At 28.1% G+C, this 17,310-nt stretch overlaps 1 protein-coding gene across 3 annotated transcripts in view; it reads left to right on the top strand.

Moving 5' to 3' along the window:
* Nucleotides 1–2,732, top strand: part of smog (G-protein coupled receptor 158 smog) — a 148,708-nt gene extending 145,976 nt beyond the window's left edge. For all 3 annotated transcript variants that reach the window (XM_088181306.1, XM_088181304.1, XM_088181305.1), the window contains one exon: nt 1,513–2,732. In XM_088181306.1, coding sequence (XP_088037432.1) covers nt 1,513–1,686 — 174 coding nt within the window. In that variant the 3' untranslated portion in view covers nt 1,687–2,732. The remainder of the gene's footprint in view (nt 1–1,512) is intronic.
* The last annotated feature ends 14,578 nt before the right edge of the window (nt 2,733–17,310 follow it).

Below are 17,310 nucleotides of genomic sequence, written 5' to 3'. Positions count from 1 at the left end.
TACAACATTTTGTTCAGTGTATATATTTTATTTACCATTGTCATATATATATAATATAAGTATAAATCATATTCTGAGCGTTTAAGTATCGATTATTTTATGTATACAATATATATACTTTGATTTAATTTACTTCTTACAGTTTATAGATAAATTATAGTAAAGTTTCGGTCCCATAACAATATTTTGGTTTACTCCAACTGATGTATTTCTAATGTGACACACTTTACCAAAAGTTTGAGTGATGACTTAAAGTCTTTACTAACACATTTTTTTCTTTAAGCGCTTTATAAATAAAAATTGTGTTTCACTATGATCGAGTGCTCTTCCTGAAAGTTAAACTGATAAGGCATGAATTGTCCTTAAGTATTGATTTGAGGTGCTTAGGTCCTAAGCACCTCAAATCAATACTTAAGGACCTAAGCCTTAGGAAGCAGTTTATCAAATAGTTTAAAAATAACTGGAAAATGCGATATTGGCCAGTAGGTATAAAGAACATTCAGAAGTTCATTCAGTGTTTTTCAATTTTAATTGTATCTGGGAGATCGGAACTATTGATTGTTATATAACTAAAATTTCAATCGATCATCACAGATTAGTTTTTCTCAGATTTTCCTAATCTAACAGATGATTAACGTATTAAATAAGCTTAGTGACATCTATTGATTCTAAGCTGTAATAAAAATTTATAAATTTAAAAAAAATTTCATTACTTAATAGTTTTTGATTAAGTTTACTCCGTTGTAATGCATTAGGCTAACGCTTGTCATTTTGCTAAAAATAATTTAGAATAAGTGCCAGATATATTCATTATTACAAATGAATACTTTTTGGTATATTTATAGCCTTTTCAAGAGTTTAAAAAGCTGATTACATATTGTCAAATATTATTTATGTATATCAAATACTGTTATTGGTTTTACTGTAATAAAAAAACTGGTTGATTATTATTTTAATAAATTTAAATGTTATAAACAAATAAAATAAGTTGTAATAACTTTTGCTGTGATTGTCGAAAATTATATATTTTTAAAAATAACATAAATATTTTTTTTATATATAAAGTTTATTATTATTATTATGGTTAATTTGCAATTAGCATGAAGGGCACATATATATACATATTTGATTATTTTGCAATTTTTTTATTTCGCTCTAAATTTTATTTGAAAAAATTTGAAATTATATTGATTTAACTGTGTATTTAATTTACGTATAATTATTTTTTAAAAATGCTTGTAAGTTAAAATTTATTTTTAAATTTCACAATTTGTGTGTGACATATTTTATATAATGGATCTTCCTTATATAAAAATATAAGTATAATTATATTACGCCCCACGATACCATCTTTGCAAACGTAAAAAAAGTAAGTTAAATGTGTAAAAAAACTGTAGAAGCGGCGCTTCCACCGCTTGCGCGATGGTATCGTGGGATCTCGGTGGTTTCGAAGCACTCGTGCACTGCATATGGCCTGACATTATCCCTCATTGTTTTATCTTGCGGGGTTAGGCGCTACATCACAAGCAGAGGGCGCAGAGGGCCGAGCAGGAGGTCACCGAGTGCGAGCCCTCGCGGACTCCCGAGGACTCTGTGTGTTCCGCCGAAGGGCCGTCGGCCTTCACTGACGGACCTTCAGTGGCCTACAGCGAACCCTGCTTCGGCACGCCGAAGCAAGCCAAGTGACGACATCCCCGCCAGCTGCCCCCAGTGCGCTTCATACTGGCCGACGGAGACAACGCGGACTCGAAGAATGCGGCCAACAACGTGTGAACACACTTATCAGTGACTAACAGTGATCAAAGTCGACAAATCCACCCGAGTATTCAAATTTGCGCCACGTATTTATCCGAAGTATCCGAGTATTACACAGAAATATTACCGTATTTGAACTAAGTATATGCGTATCTCACAAAGTATTTGCGCATCTTGTCAAAATATTTCGCGTATTTAGCCGGAATATTTGGATATTACACAAAATATTTAAGTATTTCACAGAAGTATTCACGTATTTCGCAGAAATATTACTGTATATATCCATAGTATTTGCGTATCTCACGAAGTATTCACGTATATCGTCGAAATATTTGCGTATTTCATCAAAATATGTGCGTATCTCACCAAATACTTGCGTATTTCGTCGAAATATTCCGCGTTTTTAGCCGGAATATTTAATATTCTACAAAAGTATTGACGTATATCGTCAAAATATTTACATATTTCACCGTAATATTTGAGTATTTCACCGAAATATTTGCGTATTTCACTGAAATATTTTTCGATGCAAATCAAAGGCAAAACATACGCACATTAATACATATTTTCAACTAATAAATCGTCCGTTTAATAATTAAATAAATTAATAAAATGCGCTGCTGATTTTTTTTTATTTTTGCAATATTTGAAAAGCGAAAAAGACTGACCATATAATACCGAATGTAATATTTATTGGCGCATTTGAATTTTATTTATTTATTTTATCACACAGTGATGTTAATTGGCGTTAAGGCATATAATGGCGGCTGTCGTTTATTTATTAAAATTCATATAGAAACTAAATGTGTATAATAAAAGTATAGTAATTAATATTTATGTGTATTATGATAGTTTTAATGAATCATAATTCGTTACCGTTGTACATTGGATATTTATTCTTAAAATATATTGATGTGAAAAAAAAATATAAATTTAGACCGATGAAAATAAAAGCAAACCGTTTATATGAAAAAAAATTTAAAAGCTCTACTTAGATTGCAAAAGTTTTATTTTTATAACTTTACTTTAGATGAATTACAATCTGAAAACTATTGAGAATAAATATCCGATGTATAGTCAACCATGTTATCAATTAAGTTTGAACGCTTCTCAATTTTTTTGAGAACCGTCCGTTAATTAATAGCAAAGATTTTATTAATGTTGAGCTTCCTGGTGTGCTTATATTGAAAGAGTCGGATACGAGCGTGTGGCCATTTTTAGTTAGTAAAAAAACGAATAAAATAATCCTTTTAATAAAAAATAAGTTAATAACAAAAAATCGATGTTTTAGAATAGTCTATATAAAAATATACAAACACATGATGGTTGTTATTATTTTAAACAATTTTTACAAGACACTCGAAGATGTACTCATTAAAACAAATATATATAATTATATATATATTGTGCCAAAAAAACTGATAAGAACCAATCGATAATATTGCACAATATGTCAGTAAGATTGCACCTAACCCCGATATAAATAATAGTAGTTGTTATTATTGAATATATAAATATTCTATTTATGCTGCATGGATTTCGTTATAGTTATTTATTTTTGTCTCATATGAATATATGGATTGTTCTTACATTTATATATTAAAAAATATTAAAATTGTATTATATATTATATAATATTATTTTGTACATAAGCGTTTAGATTTTTTAAATTGTTAGAAAGAATTTATTTGCTGTTGAGATTTATAATATTTATATGCGATTTAATTTGGTTCTCCATCTGTAATACAATCGGAATGAGACGGGTAAAAGAGTAGTAATAAATGTTGTCATTTTAAATTAAAGTGTGTAAAAAATAATTTTGCATTATATTTATGTGAATGTATTGATGATACTAGCGTATTAATTTTATTGTGTATATTTAAAAGGGGGGGCTAAGTGTGTGCCCATTATTCATCACTCCATTGGGACCAAAATCTGTCCTTTCCGCTCGACCGCAATTTTGTTACCAAAAGTTTTATGTGATGAATAAAATGAAGTTGATGTGATATTAAAAAAAATGGCGAAATGTCTCTCGATGCTTTTTTATTACGTGTTTTGAAAATATTGCATTTTTTATATGTATGATTTGTCTCATTGAAATTTTTGATGAAAATAAAAAAGATGTTCATTTTTAATATGAAAACATATAAAACGACTGCAAAACCTCTCGAGTGCCGTCGGTTATGTAATAAAAAAATACAAAAATATATAATATATACCTAAAATGTGATAATTTATAGTAACATTGTATAGTAAGTAAATTTGTAAATTCCTGTTTGTTGCTAACAAAATAAAATTGCACAAAGTTGTTGTTCGATTAAAGACCCACTACGATGTGTGTATATAATTTAATTTCTAACTTCTTACTATATCTGTGTAGATGCATACGTTTGCACAGTGTGTATTAAAATTAATTTCCCATATCTTAGAATCTTCATCTAATAAATCTACTTAAAAATAGTACTATATTAAAAAAAAAGTGTGTCTATCTTAGAATTTTTCCTTGATGATGTAAATATTTTTTTTTATTTATGTTAATTAACATTCCTAATAAATACATAAAATAATTATAATACACGATCGATAGTTGTTAATTTTGATTTGTATCATTTGTAATAAAAAAGATGATTATTAACGATAATAAAAAATGTATATGAAAAAAATACGATAAACAACATTTTCTTCCCCTGCTGTACAGTTTATTATATGAAAAGAAAATAACGGCAAGTTGTGTTTTAATGAGGAAAATTTGAAAAATATGATGATGTTATGAAAAAAAATATGTCGATAATATGATGAAAAATAATAACAAACGTCCATAAAGTCAACATTTAACAAAAATAACGTTTATTTTATTTATATCCGATTTACGCCTACCTATTTATGATATAACAGTACGAGATTAATGAGGAGCTTTAAAACCAAACCGATGTACAAACAAGAAGTAAGATACAGAAAGATTACTGCATTAATAATATACATAATGAGCCTAAGAGCAAATTTATTATGTCTCTAATTGACCATTTCATAAATAACAGTTCCTAATAATATTCATCAATGACAACTCGACTTGGAGACTACCTGACTACGGCACGTATCACGTAAAGTTGCGGTTAATTTACACAAGGGCGGAGCCCTGGCGACGGGCCTATTTTTTAAGTGCGTTATCAAGGGCTACTCCACTGTCTGCTTGGATTTTTCACGCGTTATTACGTGTTTTTTTCGGTATTAAATTTTAGATATATAGATCCACTGAAGTCATCACTTATCTATAATTTTTCACGTTTCTTAAAATTAGTCCATTTTTATTAACTACTAATTTCAAATAATTTTAATGTCATAATAAAATCCATAGTTCTCATTTAATGTAATTATTATTTTATCAAAATATATTATTTAATTAACCATCAAATATGTTCCATTCATTTTTTTATATTATATAAAGATGTTTCAATTATATTATATAAATATATTAATTTTTAATTTTAACTTATCCTTTCAATTTATTTTATTTGTCTATTTATTTTTAAAGCACTTTTTTATTATTATTATGAGACCATTACTCCAATTGAAACGGTGCCAACAAAATAAACTTTAATCCATACATTCAAAACATTAACTGAAATCTGTTTACCATTGGATTCCAATATTTCTAATATTGGAACGCGAAAGTACGCATTCCCTCTTGCCGCAATTGCAATTTGGTTCAACAAGAAGATAAACACGAGGCAACTAATTTCGAACATAAATAGCAAAAGTTTTGGCATCGCTGATGAGTGCATTGTTATTAATTCAAGACTCCTATGTTTGATATTACACGAGAATACACAAGCAAATCGATCTTACGGATTCGCTTGGTTGAATCCGTATACAAATGAACAACGATCATCGCTGGACCGTGATGCTGAGATGCGTTTGTTATCTCGAAATCTCGTGATTCATGAGAAAATGAGCGGTAGGTAATTATCCGAGAAGGAAAAAACATTAAATGATAGAATTATTACATATCAAGTTTACCTACAGGCGCAAATAATATTTATATTGAAAGTTTATTTATTTTAAATTTGCAACTAAAATAGAAAATAATATTTTTATTAATTAAATAAATAAATAAATCTTTAAATGGCACAGCACATGCAATTAGTAGTCAAATTTAATGTGATTGTAATGAAATAACTAAATAAATTATAAAAAAAAATATTAATAACTCAATTTAAATAAACTTAAATACGTGCTGCCATCTATAACCATAACTGTGTATGATTTATAATGGATAAATAATGATGATAAAAAATATATTTATAAGTGGTTCATATCATTGCTAAATTATTACATAAAAAAATCTTAAGCAATACAGGTAAAACAAACGAAAATTATTTTGCTTAAAATAAATTAGTTCTTAATGTATTAAAATCAAACATATTTTTGAAAAAAAAAAATATTTTTAATAATTATTGATTTATTTTAAATACTTTTTTTTGAAAACATAATGTATCCAAAATTTAGTTAGATATTCTAAATCGATTATTTTTGTATTTAAATCATAAGTACACGAAAAATTGAACTTTTTGATCTTGAAAATACAATTTTTCTGTATAATAAAATTTAATTTTTCAACGCTGTGATATTACACTATGTTCTAAAAATATGATAGCTATCCTTACCGATATTACAATGGATTTCTAATATAAAAGGGCTGATCAATGTATATTTAATCCAAATTTTGGACAATAGGAGAGCGCAAAAAAATTACTTCTCAGAAGGCAAAAATTCACGTCAAAAGCAATAAAATCGTGTCGGCGCCTTCGCAGTGGGAAGAAAGCTTACCCTAAAGGCTTCCGATATTGACATTGATTTAAAGTACTACTTTTTATTGTATTTTTTAAGTGCTACAGATTGAAAGTTAAAATATATTTTTTTGGTATTACAATTTTTTGTCTTTTTCGTCCCTTTTAAAATAGGTAAAAACTTGATAATAAAATTAATTTATTTAAATTAAGGCAAACATTTGTGATAGGTATTGTTAATAAACTATTTATTTAGTGGTTATTTAAATATAATAAGAAAATATTATCTCCAAGCTCTTGAAATAATTATCTACGATGTATATTAAAAATAATAAAATAAATGCCATTTAATATTTATCTATTTATTGTTTAATTGTATTACTTTGCACAATACCTAAAAAAATATTCCACACATGCCCTATTATTATCACTGTGGTATTGTCCCTGCGAACAATGGTCATTGTGCGTGTACGTTCACACTTTTGATTGATATCCGCTTGAATGCTTTTTTTTATTATATGGTACACTTACAATTTATCGAAAAATTCGAACAGAATAACCAAGAGATAAAGAACGAAAGATTGAGCGTCAAAAAAGCTGAAGAGACAGTCTTCAGTGAAGGACCCTCTGCTCTTTTTCCTTGCCACTTTAGAGCCTTTTTGCCACACACTTGACGAGCATTTAATTAACTTGCAGATGGTCATTTTTCAGGCTAAGGTAAATTACTTATATTTTTCAAATTAGTTTTAATGAGCTTTTATGCTAAAATTTAAAATTATTTTTTTTAGTCTTGCAAACTTGAAATATACGTGCAGTATTAATATTTTAAGTGTCATAATTATTTATAAAAAATAAAACAAAAAGTTAAAATAAATTATGCATACTCCAAAGAGAAATTAATATCTCACAGTGTACCACAGGGGTCTAAATTGGGACCATTGGTATTTATATTATACATTAATGATATAGTTATTAATATAAAAAGTCTTAAATACAAATGTATGTATGAGTTTCTATACGCTTGGTCAGCCTAAAGAGTGCTTCATACTTTCTCACATTTTTTGATGCGACGGGTAATTACAAACTTTTAGGGGTGTTATCGGTTTTGTTTATTTATGATTATTTTTTTTGTTAGAACTGGCGTTTCATGAACGTCTGAAGTTTAAATAGATTAGCGTTTTGACAACCTTCACTTATCGTTTTGCAGTCCAATGTGCTGCATTTGTCTAGGTTTTGAATGACCGTTGAAATGCATTAAAATATTTTTATTTATTACCTATAGTTTGTACAAAGACAACCGCATCGTAAAAAAGTTTAAAATCGTCATATAGCGTTAAAAGCGTCATAAAATGAACGCTTTAATTAGTAAAAGCATTTAGTTTATGACACTTTTAACGCTTTTTTCGCAATCAAAAGCATTGTACCTAATTTGTAGATGACTATGGATTAAAATATAAAGAATTTCAAGTATTTTTAATATTTCTGAACACATTCGTCTCCAGTGAAAAAATCGTGGCAGTATTTAAAATATGCTTAAATGTTAAAAATACGTTAGAAACAGAAAAAAATAAAGCGTTAAAATATTATTTTTATAGTATTTCTTTATATTAAAATAAAGATGTTTTTTTACAAAATTTTATTACCATAAACACGATAAAACTACAATTTATTTTATATTGTAAACGGGAGCCTCATTTATGCGTTGCAAATATTAAAAATATCAAATACAGATTTAAAATATTTTTTTTAGAATTAACAACATTGAACTCTTCTGCATAGTTGTTATTTTGATTTGAATGTTTTTTTATTAATGTAATGTTTTTTACTAGTATAAAGCCTAGGAATCAGTAGTGTGTAGGAGGCCTAATAATTAAATTAATTTTAATCAGATTATGCGTTTAATAGGAGATTGAAAAGGGTGGCTCGATTAATTGTCTTTTAATCCGCATCTGATTTTACCGATTTAACGTAATAAATTTTATTGCATCGCAACTGGATAATCTCTAACGTTCCAAAAACTCATTACGTATGCGTAAAACGGTTGCGAATCACTGATTATGTTACGGTAAATTTACGACGCTATAATGCGTGGAATTTAAAATATGGCTTTTCAATTAATTTTGGCAAGTTTCATTATGAACATTATTGTTATTTATTTAATAGATCGTTAAGTTTCGATTTGTACGTTTTAAAAGTTTTTATCGAATCAAACAATGCTTAACAATACACAACTGTTAAATTGTTAGATGTACTTGATGATAGTATAAGGTTACATCAAGATAATTTTGGAGATTTATCGCTAAAATTTTTAGAAATGAGACTTGGAATATCATTGTTTAGATATGTATGCTATAGCGGTTTTTAAAGTATTGAGTAGTAAATGGTATTGAATTATTTTTATATTATTGCCAGATACTTAAAATTTGTTCTACAAAACAAATATCACTCGTCTTTAATCTATACTTTAAAGTAAATTATTTATTAATTTAAAATTTACAAAATTTACAAACGATCATCCGCATACATTCTGATTGATCATATGTTTCTCATCATTCACAAACAGGTTAAATTTTTAGGTGGAAAAAAAGGAAATATTCTGTTTAAAAGAAGTATTTACACAATTTATATAAGTAATTATATTTGACAACATGTTTAAAAATGTTGGCAACCGCTGTTTGAATAACAACAATTAAATTTACGAGTTCCCATATTTTTCAACTGATTATATTTGTGCTAATGACCTTTTTCAAAATACAATGTTTTAATAATAAATAGTGTTTTTGGAATACATAAATTATTTTATATGCTTAGTCTTCACTTCTAAGCCCTTATCATAAAAATAAATTTATCGCTTCCTTTCGGCATGACACGAAACAACTCAATGTTTTCGCTCTAGCGCTAAATTTCCAATTTGCCAAAGAGTGTCAAAGATATCTGCGAAAGTTCTCACATTCGTCTTATCCTCCTGTATCTTTACTCTTGTTTGTGCGGGTTTTGCGCAAAACAAACCGAACCGTACCCAGAGACTCTCGAGGGCAAAAAACGTTCCCTAGTGGCACGTACCGGCCATTATTGGACCAGGGTTTATATAAATGTACATATGTGCGCAAACCTATTACTAACATTTTTACGCCTTGGCACCATAGTCCGTTCGCAGTTTATCGGCACTTTAAGTGTGTGTTTTTTTCTGTATCCCCTCGGCGTTGTTTTCACTCGGCACATAAATGTAAACAATGGACCCATTTTCTCGGCTGTTTGGAGATTTAGAACTATACGTGTTGAATTGGACGTTTCGAACGGCTCGAATGGCGATGGAATTTAAGATTAAATTTATAAAAAAGGGATAAGGAATTCATATTAAAAATCAAGAATAAATCTAAAGAATACATTGCATATTAAAATTTATATTTACATCGTTATTGATATGATAAAACAACAATGTTACATTATAATATTATATTATAAGTCCATAGTCGTATCGAAGATCGAGTGGAACTCTTGGGATTAAAATTACCCTCTAGCTAAACCTGTTTAAACGCACTACTACTTTTCTTAAATTTTCAAAGGTTGTCTTGGCTGTTTAAGCGTATCATTATTAGTTTATGTTTGACTTAGTTCTATATAAAGTAGCGAAAAAAGGTCATTTATTAAGGCATTAAAAATTGCAGAAAGTTAAGCATTCCTTACAGTATTTTATCATCTGACAATGTTGATGATTTGGTGCAGAACTAATATTTTTGTTATTATCTCATACACATAGTATCAGACTTTTTGAGAATATTAAAATGATGTACTAATTGGCTAAGTATGGTTTACGATTATTATTCAAACGATTTAGAACTGTTAATTTATACCGTTTAATGCTCGTATAGGCGTATTGAATAATTAGTTTACCACGATAAAACTATGTTTCTTATAAAGTCTAAAAGACGCAATTAGTTTTATAACTCGTTCATTAAAACAAGGGTCTTTACTTTATCAAAACATGTTTAAAATAACCTCTTTACAATTAAAATTAATATAAATGTGCAAATATAAACTATTAACTACTACCAAAGTTTTGTAGATATTTTTAAAAAGCATTTCAGTTGCTAGTTAAAATTAAACTTAAGAATATTATTTATATTAATATGAATATCTTAAATATACACCTAGAAGATCAAAGAATAAGGCTGTAATCCCAAATATTGAGAAAAAGTTAGTTTAAGACAATAAAAAAATTGCAAGCCTTGATAAGATCAATGTGATACTATATAAATGTCGATTGATTAAAATAAAAAGCCAATAGGAATGCAAAAAAAATTATTTAAATGTATCAAGAATATACTTGGCTGCAGAATTAAATATTCAGAGCTGCAAAGCTTGCTGACCAATCTCAATTATGAAGCGATCTTCCAGCTAATCCCTGCAGTCGTTTCTTAAAACGACGAAATAGGTATACGCCTTTAGAAAGCGACATTTGCTTGACGAGCATAATTCCCTTAGAATAACATTCTAATTATTTTTTTATTGCTTGCCACATATTATTTGGGTCATTTTTATCAACTATTTACACCATTTTTTTTTAATAATAGTTAATAAATAAAACCATATATTATATGTATAAATTAGGAAATAAAAATAAATTGTATTTATTTAGAATATTGCAACTAGCAATATATACAATTTATGCATATAAATATTTTATTAAAAATGTATCGAAATGTGCAACAGTAATTTCTGGGAGGAAAGATTTGATTCATTTAGCACAGATATTTTTTAATCTTCCGATTAACTCTCTTTTTGATTATATGGCACAAATGCAAACGTTACTTTCATTAAATTGCATAAATGAATTAGATTTCACTTTCTTTTAATTTTATGGGAAAAAAATATTTTTTTATCAATTAGAGCAGACAAAAAGATTGTTACATTTCACAATATATGTTCGAAAAAAAGAAGATATTTAAAAGTGTTAAAAAATTTAATAAATCACATTTTTTTACATACTAGGCATTAAAACTGTCTTGACTGGTAAGTTATGTACCGTAATCAAATTTGTTTTGTATGTATCATACAAGCAAAAAATTAATTAAAAACACTATTTATTCAAATTAAATCTGCATCATCCTGAAAAATACGATATTCACTGTCGTCCGACGACGACGAACGGCGGTACGTCCAAATATTTACTGTATATGATGTGTATATACCATATATTTTATGGCTGATCGTAATCTGCGGCTCCACAAAATATTCCTAATTCATTTTTAGATACATTTTGAATACGTGTATAGTAAATAATCTACAATGGTCGATTTTTGCCACCATTAAAAGTTGATAAACAAAAAATAATAATCACCAATCTTTTTTTAACTACTGTGCAAATTGAAATAATAAAATAATTACCTCGTGAGAAATAGTTAGGCACATACTAAATTATATTCACTTTTACACTTCGCCTCATATTATAAATAATATTTCTTAGCCTGGAAAGCAGCTGGAAGATGCAATATCATAGCGATCAATATTTTTATTTCTGGTGATCTTAAAACTATTCAGAAAACTTTTATTAAGAGGATTAAAATCAGTTATCCGACTCATCGATTTGAATTAAGAAACAAACATGTGACTATATCTCAAGTGCATAGGTTAACTGAAAATACTGAAAAAGCTTTAAAAGAAAATAAAGTTTGCTCCGCTATTTTCCTAGATGTAGCGCAAGCTTTCCATAAAGTTCGACTTGACGCAGAAGCGAACAAGTATAAAAAACATAGTCAAAACCATAATATCCGTTTAATAGTTTGAAACAATAGATAATGGCTAAACAAAGCTTTGACTCAATCTAAGAGTTTCAAACACTTATAAAACTATAGTAAAAAGGTTATTTATATGCCTGTAAAATTATTTCTCGATTATGATTTGTATATTTTTAGACAATTTGGTGTTAGAAGAATATGTATTATTTATATTTAGAATAATAATTCATTTTTTATATAGAGTTACTTGTGTTTGTTTCTTTTGTATTTAAAGAAAATACTACGGTTTATTTGCCAATTGGCTGTCATTTAAAATTAATCTTGAAAGCCATATTGTAAAAAAAAATAACCGTAAGTAACATAGATTATAACGGACATTTTGAGGCACAATTTTTTCAGTGAAAGCTTTTAAATTTTATTATCACGCTAAAACATCTTATTTATGCATTTTTTTTAATTGACGCGCAATCGAAAGCGGTCTAGGCACGCGCTACATAGCGGCTATTGATGTATTGAAAAAAACGCGTTTTAATTCACGAGTTGTGGAGCAGAAAACAGTTCTGCGCAGAATATACTAGTATGGAATGACAATTGGAACGGAATTGGCATTTTATGTGGTCAAATGAATAAATCCAGTTACCACTCAATCCAGACGACCGTCGCATTTCCCGAACGAAATTGTATTTGAACTCAATGCGTGTGAAGTTTGCTTTCCTAAGTAAAATTGAATATTTTTTATATATGAGCCGTTGATTTTGAAAGTGGGGCAAGTCCATTTTGTTGAAAAAAGAGTTAGAGCTAATTTTCATTAGAAATTATTTTAAAATTTCTATTTTTAATCAATTTACAATCATATTTATAAATAGCAGTGCAAATTTTTTACTAGTAATTTATTTTGGTAAATGATATTAATTGTTTGTTGATTTTGAAAGTGAAACAAGTCCACTCAAAATAAAATAATTTTAATAAAAATTGAAAAATATGTTAGTTAGTTACGATAGCTACAAGGAAACAAAATTTTGGAGTCTTACAGATTAATGATTTTACACAGAAGTGTGCTAAGAAAAAAATGCGACCGAGAAAGTACAGGAGAACGCGAAGGACTTGCAGTTTTAAATGTTATTTAGATACGAAGGAAGAAAAAATTTAATTTTTAATTATCATTAATTATTTATTTCAAGATTTTTATTTTATTGAAGTTTAATTTTTACTAGCTGTTTGAACCTCACGACGGTGAGGTACCGAAGCTAGCTAGAGTGCGAACACCGGACCATCAACGCAATGTTGTTATCCTTTTACTCTATTTACAAATTAAATGCTTGAAATTAGACATTAAAACAATTGTGTAGCTGTGTGATTTACAATATAAATAAGAAGAGATCGTAGAAGTGCGTCCAAGAGATATGCGGTTGATCCTAGTGCATTTTTTACTGTTACCGCGTTACTGCGTTAATTTGCGCAGTACATTTACGAATATTTAGGATTTTCAAAATGGTTCAATCTATAAAAACTACTTAACACTTTCAATTCATTTGAAAATAGGTTTACAATTTAGCTAAGTATTTCCAAATGAAAACATTTTATAATATTTAAAGTTAGATTTTCAATTTAGATATTTAATGATAAAAATAAATATTGTAAATCATATTTAGTCGCGTAACAAAATTATCGTAATTTATTGCTGTCGGGCATCTTGTTTTATATTTGAATGTTTATTTTTCATTGGTCGAAACAATGACCTTAACGGGGGCTCGGAAATCAATCGAGCAAACTCAATTTTTATTATTATTATTTTAATTAAAAATATACACCGTTCATACAAAGCGATATAATTTACAGAGTAGAAAATTGAACGGAGAATGTTTCATTTTAAAATAAGCGCGTCCGAAAGCGGAAGCGGCTTAGAACAATTATATATAAGATAATTGTATGGAATTTAATAAATATTAATTTAAAAAATATACTAATAACAATAATATTAAAAATGGACATAGGAGCTACCAGTAAAAAAAAGGTACGTGCGAATAAAGGAATCCTAAGGGTTGAGAGTTTAAATTTATCTTCGGTACGATTCAAAAGATTAGACACAGTATTAATACGAGAACAGAATGTTACATATTTTACGACCATATATCAAATGTTTTTATGTTATATTTAAATGTTAAAATTAGATGCGAGTAAAGATATTCGTGCGCACGATATTGAAGTACGCTAATCGTGAAGTATTTATATGAAATTGATTTGACATCTCTTTAAAACGATTGTAGTTGTTAGTATACAACTGAATCCTAATCATAAAAATATGTTGTATAGCTGTTTACTTTTTATATAATTAAGATACCGTCAAACGGTATCAAGCTGTACACATGTTAGAAGATAATGAAATATAATTATCCAATTTGGTCACTAGATGAATTTATAATTTTTCAATTATTAAAAGGCACAGGAAAAAATCTGTAGATATATTAACTATATACATAAGATTCTAAATGCATTAATTAATAATTATTAACTAAAAAACATTAGAACTTAATTTATTATACGATTTTAATATTTCATTTAAAGTTACTATCATATAAAACATATTGAACTGTCATTAATTGATCGGAATAGTTAATCTAAAATCAATAACTTAATACTTGCAACAACAAAATTTATTTTAAATTGATAAAAATAATTTTAATTATCGCATGAAATTTTTACCGTTTTATGTATAATGTACTCATATTTATTTTGTAAAAGGCTAATCATTTAGCGTAGATGAATGTTTTGCGGTACTTAACAGTTTGATTAGAAATTCGCTTGTAATATTTAATTAATACATGGAATTACCAGTTGATTTTGAGCTATTACTTTTTGCACATACAAATATATACTTATAAATAAAAAATAAATAGCAATGTTTATAATAAAGAAAAGCGCAGGGCAAAGGATTTTTGTTCCAAGAATCACCTCGCTTCTTTTTGATTGTATCGCACTATAAATTATTTCTAGACATTTTAATCTCATTTATATTTAATTCACAATGTTTTTTTTAATGAATATCGCTTCCTACTATTGCTTTATATATGTATTGTATATTTATTAACAAATAATATGTAAATAGTATGGCTTCAGGTGTTTCTTTTGATTCATGCACGGCTATGTATTTTAAGTTTACACTCTATTGTGATCTAAGATTCAAAGGGATTCTAAAAATCTTTTCACATCCTTTTAGGGAAGCCGAAGAGAAGAATTAGTCTTGTTCCTACACAACACTGCGATATGGCCACGAGCTTAAAAGGATGAAAGCAAAAAACTGGTTTCCGTCAGGACGACGAACCGGACGTCGCATCCATCGGGCATACGTACAACGTACCGTACCGATTAACGGCCGAGAGGTTGCATTGTTATCGATTATAAATCTTCCATTTGGCCATCAGCCGCAGTTTTGCGGCCATTGTACCCACACATAAACACAGCGCATTGTCCCGTTGTTCGTTCCTTTATCGACTGGGATGAAACCCTGCTACGTGCATCTTTGTGCATTTTTTTTATTTATTTTCAATTCACCGTTATGTAAAAGAGACTGCGAAACAGTGACTGTGGATATACTTTTTGAATTACAAACGTACTGCTATTATATTTACGTACCCTTAATATGACTTGGATACATATTTTATATTTCAATACAGATATATATATATGATGTACATATGTCAAAAACGCAAACTCCCATATACAAATCAAATCTCTTTCAATTGCATATTATTGACTGGATATAATAAACTATTATAAGAGTACATTTGTAATTTGATAAAGGCTAAGTTTTGTGCTTAATAATTATAATATAAAGTACAAAACTTATATTGAAAGTAACATAATACTACCAAGACAGATTGTGACTAGCTGTCGGTATCTCACTGTCGTGAGGTACCGAAGCTATCGAGTGTGCGAAAATCTGACCCTCAACTTTTTGAGCTTTAAATATTATTTTTATTTCGTCAATTTTTTTCAATCTATTTTTAAATTAAATGGTGAAAATGTACATTAAAAACATTATGTAGTTTTGTGATTTACAATATAAATGGGAAGATAACGTCCGAGAGATATGCGGTAAAACCAGGATTTCCCTGTAAAATTTGCTTACATATGACAACTCTTCTGTCATCTGTCAAGCGCACGCTGCGCACAGATTAATGCAATTTAAAAAACAGTGAAATACGTTGTAAGTGTTAATTGAAGATGATTCAAAATGATGTTGCATTGGAATTATATACAACATAAACAAAACTTTAAATTGTGAGTGTGCCAGTAAATGTTTTGTTATATAAATAACATATCACGGTTAATCTTACTAAAGTACTATTGACTTTCTAGTATCAAATAATAAATCACAAAAGGCAGTGATTTGTCAATTAGAGATATATATGTATTTATATACCAAAGATAATTAAACATAATACAATGGTATGATTAATATGGTAGTAAAAATTAAAAATTTGATATTAGTTTAAACAAAAAGTTACATTTACCTACTATATAGTTTCTTTCACAGTTTCAATTTTCGGAAGCAATGTAAGATCTAATAAAATGTATTCTTGGCATACAATTGAAATATTATTGCGACAACTTATCAGTTAAAGAAGAGATGACAATCAACATAATTAATCCTAATAATTAGTGATAATATTTAAGGTAGTGAGTGAGTTGAGATGTATACAACAACTCACTGACTACCTTAAATATTATCACTAATTATTAAATAAATTTTAAAATTAAAATATTTGCATCCCCGCTAAATTATTATGTCATACCATTGCTAGTTTTTTGCGTAAGTATTGTAATTAAATTTTAAAAACTGTACATAGTTTTTATTGTTTATAATTATTTTTTAGAAGCCATGAGCGAGCAATAAGATGACTACGCAAAAATGGAACCAAACTTATTCAGCTAAATAGCTGACTGCATCACAATCAATGCCACACGATTGTCGTGAAAGATAGTATACCTAGGGCATTCGAACCGGGTAGATTTCTCGATAAGCGAAT

The sequence above is a fragment of the Plectrocnemia conspersa genome, unplaced genomic scaffold (genome assembly GCF_051122295.1).
Source record: "Plectrocnemia conspersa isolate PC_06_02 unplaced genomic scaffold, ASM5112229v1 ptg000002l, whole genome shotgun sequence".
Classification (NCBI taxonomy): domain Eukaryota; kingdom Metazoa; phylum Arthropoda; class Insecta; order Trichoptera; family Polycentropodidae; genus Plectrocnemia; species Plectrocnemia conspersa.
This window is presented reverse-complemented; position numbering and strand designations above follow the sequence as displayed.